The sequence below is a fragment of the Centroberyx affinis genome, unplaced genomic scaffold, assembly GCF_046629955.1.
Source record: "Centroberyx affinis isolate AG114_WGS23_722 - 3 ecotype Tasmania unplaced genomic scaffold, CSIRO-AGI_Caff_v1 ptg005119l_1, whole genome shotgun sequence".
NCBI classification, from domain to species: domain Eukaryota; kingdom Metazoa; phylum Chordata; class Actinopteri; order Beryciformes; family Berycidae; genus Centroberyx; species Centroberyx affinis.
Genome location: NW_027282537.1, coordinates 50,732 through 56,731, shown reverse-complemented (window position 1 = coordinate 56,731; position 6,000 = coordinate 50,732). Strand labels below are relative to the sequence as shown.

The 6,000-nt window shown below is 37.9% G+C and overlaps 1 protein-coding gene across 1 annotated transcript in view; it reads right to left on the bottom strand.

Annotated features, from left to right (window-relative positions):
* Nucleotides 1–1,151: 1,151 nt before the first annotated feature.
* LOC139666763 (piezo-type mechanosensitive ion channel component 1-like) overlaps nucleotides 1,152–6,000 on the bottom strand; it is a gene marked incomplete at its 3' end in the record, with an annotated part of 52,563 nt that continues 47,714 nt past the window's right edge. Inside the window, exons 3-4 of the mRNA XM_071546082.1 lie at nucleotides 4,886–5,051; nucleotides 1,152–1,293 (exon numbers count right to left, since the gene is read on the bottom strand). Of these exons, the coding sequence (XP_071402183.1) occupies nucleotides 1,152–1,293; nucleotides 4,886–5,051 (308 nt within the window). The remainder of the gene's footprint in view (nucleotides 1,294–4,885; nucleotides 5,052–6,000) is intronic.

Below are 6,000 nucleotides of genomic sequence, written 5' to 3'. Positions count from 1 at the left end.
GTGTGTCTTATCATCCATCCTGTGACCAGATCAGGTCAGCAGACCAGACGTCTCGAGATGTGAGCTTGTTGTGGCAATATTACCATGATGTTCTATTTAAAGGGATATGCTAACATTTTGAAAAAAAATAAATAAAAAATAGCTAGTCAAACGCTTCCACAAGTAAATGAATTGTAGAGAAATGTGAAATGGAGAAACTTATCTTTCAATGTAACTCCATCAGCAGGAGCATCAGCTGGTCTGTAAAGGTTACTCCCATAGATACTACAGACATGGCAGTCCAGTAAGGACCTAATGAAAATACTACAGGCTTGATGGCTACATGGCTTTTCTAGCAAGTATAAAAATGTGTAATATTTTTCTTTGTCCGTCAGTTTCTTTCCTATATATCTTACATATATATATTTTAGATTTTTCATATAGGCTTATTCCTGATAAATTGTTATAGATTAATTTCCTATTGGTATGCCCTCCCTGACTTAACAGGCATTACTAATGAAGTATGATGATATTTTTGCTCTGCTCTTGATGCAACATTTAATGCAATTCTTGTCGGTCTGTATTATTGAATCCTCTACTGTTGTAGACCTATTACTTTCTTCTCTTTATATTTACTTAACTGCATTTTCATATTCTTCTATTGTTTTTTCTACTCTGAATCTTCTATTGAACCTTGAATACTATGGAGATATGGTTATGAATGGCCTCTCTAGACATTCTACCTCATGCTGATTGCCCTCTGATGTCATTACTGTGGCATTATTATTATTATCATTATGATTATCATTATTAGCATCGGAGTTACGAGTGTGCTGCTTCTCCCTTGTTATGTTCCTAACCTGCAAGCCGGCACCTGTGCTTTTCTTCTCTTCCCCTCAATCACTCATCATACCACAAACAATAACATGCCATAATTGATGTGATTTCCTAACACTGTACTTCATGCTTGGTAAGGAAAAAAAAAAAAGTTGAAATTCAAAACGTCAAGGTATCACTTCAAACTGTTGAGGGGATGAAACCGCAGGCACCAATTAGGGAGTTATGATGAAAAAGCAGCTTATCTTTGATCACCCAATTTGAGCTGAGTAAGCATATTCTTTCAGTCACACACACACACACACACACACACACACACACAGAGACAGACTCACCGATGTGATGTTGGCAGCAGCCACCATCTCTCTGTTCCTGACCAATCTGCTGCACAGGACCGTGGTTACCAAGGCAACCACACACACACCCAAGTCGGGGCAGAGGAGACGCAACACGCTCCAAGGATCGTCCAGGGGAAGCCTGCGGGATACACACACACACACACACACACACACACACACACACACACACACACACACACACACACAGGGAAAGGTAAGTCAGGGCAAACATTTCCCAACAGGGTGTGGCTCTTTCACAATAGCAGTAATAGAGCATGAGGTCATACAGTAGGGCTGTAAGTCAACAAGACCTTTATTTGTATATGTCTTATTATATCTTACATTTTTCATATTGTACATATTCTGTACTCATTTGTCTTTGCCTCAAGTTCTACTGCTGTTATCTTGCACCCGCTAATAATGCTGCAATCCATACTTTCCCCATACTTCCCATTCTACTTAACATGTTGAATTTGTTTGTTGCATATTGATTCTTGCTATATTCGTGTTTGGTCTGATCCTATCTTAAAATTACAACTAATTAACTAGAAGATTAGAGAATTATGATAAAGAAACAACAGAGACATGGAAAAAAAACGTCCTCTATTTTCTTAAAGGCTCAGGGGTATTTTTTCTAATTTTTTTCTGCTTTTTCTTTCTTTTTTTAAAATCCTGTTATGTATTTGTCTGTAGTGTCATGTATTATGTATATATGGCTGTATGTTGTACGCATGCATGTCTCAACATCAAATCAGCTCATAATTCTTTGATTGAGAGTATAAGAAATGCATAAATGATTTATTTTTTATTTTATTTTTATTTTTTATTTTTTACACACTTTACAAAACAGAATGGCACCTTTTTATAGAATGGACTACAGTATATGCTACAGGGAGTCACGTGTGCTTTTCAGTGTGCTTTGTTTTTGCCAGGGCTTTTTGGCATACAGTAATTACAAAATACACAAAATGAAATGTAATGGAAACAAAAATTCCAATACCGTAATATAGTAAAATCAATGTAGTTTACAGTTGGGTAGGTCTCCAACTGAGATGGGAATCAGCTGTGGTTGGTGTCCTTTACATAACTTCAATCAACCATTATATCATATATTTTTTTCAGGATGTTGAATATATTTCAGATATTTCAATATAGTATTTATGATTTAGCAAATTGCTGTCCACTTGCAAGTTGTATGTTGAAAAGTGAAAAGAGTATGTAAACATGGGCAAAATGGGCTGCAGATACATAGAGTTATGCCGGTGGTTGAGTTTGAATGAGAAATGAATTCAAGAATTTTGAAAACTGTGGTCATTGAATGCATAATGATTCACAGTTTGGTCCACTTAGAGCGCTGTTGTGCTACCTGTGTGAGTTAACTCAGTATTGAGAAATGCTTATAAACAATTGTAAAAAACTGTAAAGTGTGGTGGATAGTTGGTGTTTACGGAAGAGGATGAGGGCCACATGAATTCTGAGTATAAAGTCAAAATTTTGAGTTTAAAGTCAAAATTCTGAGAATAAATTCAGAACTCAGAATTCTGTCAGAATTCTGACTTTAAACTCAGAACTCAAACGAACATAGAGAAAATAGACTTTCCGTTATCTGACCATATGTGCCTCGTTTTTAATTTTCCTGTTTTAGATCATTTAAATCCCTCAAACATCCCTCAATCAATAATCTGTGTTAGGGCCCTTCTATGTTTTCTTCCCCAGCTCAGCCATTTTAATAACTCACCTTCTCTCACCTCATTTCTGTGAATTCCCGCAACCCCAGAATTCTTTTTAATACGATAGATCATCTTTTAAACCCTCCAACCACTGTTGAACTTTCCCCAGCTCAGTGCGAGAAGTTTCTGATCTTCTTCTCAGAGAAAATAGATGCTATCAGGAAAAACATTACACCCACAACCCTCGACTTAAACCCTGTCCACCCAGCTGTTTTGAGCAGATATCCCCACAAATGCTCCTAGAGGCAGTGTTTCATATGAACGCCTCTACCTGCTGCTCAGATGTTTTACCAGCAAGGCTCTTAAAAGAGGTAATGGGAACAATCTCCCCTTTTATTCTGTCAATTATAAACAATTCCCTGGCTTTAAGCTCAGTTCCTCCTGATTTCAAACATGCAATGATTCAACCACTTCTTAAAAAAACCTGGTCTTGATCCAGCAGTTCTAACCAACTATCGTCCAATCTCAAAACTTTCATTTCTCTCTAAAGCCGCTTCTCCATGGTACCGGCTACTCGCCTTTTTTGGTTTTCCATTGGGCAAGTACCAGGTACCAGGTACCATATTACCTGGTACCATATTACCTGGTACCTAGTACCCACATTAAGGGGGTACTATCTGCATTGGAAAACCAAGTGGTACTACCAAAAGCGAGTAGAGTCAAGTCGACTAGAGGCGAGTTGAGCTGGTACCATGCGGTGGAAAAGCGGCATAAAATACTAGAAAAAGTTGTATATATCCAATTGACAACGTATATGAGTGGCAATCATCTATTTGAAAAATTGAAATTTGTTGGCATTAATGGCTTGGCTCTGGACTGGTTTAGGTCTTATCTCTCTGATAGATATTTCTCGGTCACATTAGGCAGTTTCACCTCCTCCTCTGCCAAACTCAACTGTGGGGTACCGCAAGGTTCAATTCTGGGTCCCATTCTCTTCTCTGTATACAGTACTGTGCAAAAGTCTTAGGCACCCTAGACTTTTTATATAAATTTTGTCTTTGATGTGTATTCTGCATTAGTGTAGTAAGTAGAGTGCTCTTTATAGTAATTTTTTTTAGATTTAGAAACTTTTGATTTCATTATTTTTGAAAGCCTCTTTGCTTTACAGATTTTTTAACAGGAGTTTTGCACAGTACTGTATATGCTACCGTTAGGCAACATAATTAGCAGACACAATATTTCTTTTCACTTTTATGCAGATGACACACAATTATACCTTCCCATAAACCCCAACGATGCCAGTAGCTTGGCCACACTGAAAAACGAATGGACATTAAGTGCTGGATGTCTCAAAACTTTTTCAAACTCAACGAGGGTAAGACTGAAGTTATTCTGTTTGGTTCTCCAATTATGACTCCAGGGCTTCAGGAGGGTCTTGACACCTTGGTCACTAATATCAAGCCCTCTGCCAAAAACCTGGGATTTATTACCTCCGCCAAGGAGGTTATGTTTTCGGTGCCATTTGTTTGTTTGTTTGTTTGTCTGTTTGTTTGTCTGTTAGCAGGATTACGGGAAAAACTACTGCGCCAATTTTCATGAAACTTGGTGGAAGGGTGTAGCATGGGCCAAGGAAGAACCCATTAAATTTTGGAGCGGATCCGGATCTGACTCACGAACAAACAATAATAGCGCGAACCTTGGCGGAGGTCTGTGCTCTCCGAGTGCCCTTCTTTTGTTTTTATGTTAATGTTTTATTCTTTACATGACACATTTTACTTTGTCTAAGCAATTTGTAACAATTGTTAAGAAAAGTGCTATATAAATAATAAAGTTATTATTATTATTATTATTATTATTATTATTGAAGAACTAGGGGACTGGTTTTGCTCTATAATAGAGTAGAAATCTGATGAAGTCTTATCAGAAATGAGCTAGAAGGTAAACAGGAGACCTAGAGGAGAATAAAACATACACTTTCTGTTGGTCTCCCTCTCTCCACAGAATTCAAATACCGACACACACACCCACACCCACACCCACACCACACACACACTTACATACCTGGACAGTCCTATATGCCTGGTTATTGTGTCCCATTGTGAACAGTTGTCTCCCAGGGCGGCGTCCAGAGGAGGATGGGTGTATAGGACCGTCTGGAAGCAGATGTGAGCCAGTACAAAGAGTAGACTGGTGCAGAGTACGGCTCTGATGAAGCGACCAGTGTGACCTGAAGGAGAGAGAGAGAGAGAGAAAGAGAGAGAGGAGTGAGAAGGACATGGAGTTCTCTCATGTATGGATGTACAGTCAAAATAAAGAGACTTCATCTCAAATAAACATTAAATAAGATCAACTTGTTCACTGTCATCACTCTACAAACCTGTAATCCCTTAAAATACCCTTACATTTACATGAATTCACCTCTTAATTCATGCAAAATCCCCTTAAAATGAGTTAAGGGAGTTATTAATGGAGGAGACCCCATTAAACCACTTTAAACACCCCTTCATGTTTGCTTACTTTCTAATGTAATGTAAAATTCAGGGAGACAGAAACTTTCCATTAATAACCCACAAAAGGCATAAAAAAAAATCCCATAATTTCTAGTGTGCTGCATTTATGGGCCCGAGCCCGGTTTAAAACCGATATTTTCTTAGTAAGTTGGCTGTTTATAAGTAAACTAATTCCGAGTTGTTTGAATGACAAAAATCTGTTCAGAATTACGTGAGGGATCTTACTGAACAGCCTACTTCCTCTCGCAAAGGACTCGCAAAGCGAGTGGTGCCGTAGGCAGAGAAAACCTGACACATTTCAAATCGTAAGCTTTGATTGACTGGTGATAAAAACATAATTGACACAAGGAATTAACAATTAGACTTTGCGGATTACAGAGAAATTTGAATGACAGCAATCTGTTCAGAATTAGGATCTTAATGAATAGCGCAACACAGAAGCGAAACTTGTTTCAGTTGGTTCAACAAACCCAAGCAGCCTTTGCGCACGCCTATACATACAGTATATATATATATATATATATATATATATATATATATACGTATATCCAGGGCCTACATATAACATTCTGATTATCACACCAAATAGCTTACTACCCAAGCCAATTATAAAAAAAACCGAAAAAAAACAAAAAAAACAAACGTTATATCTGACCACGAGACCGG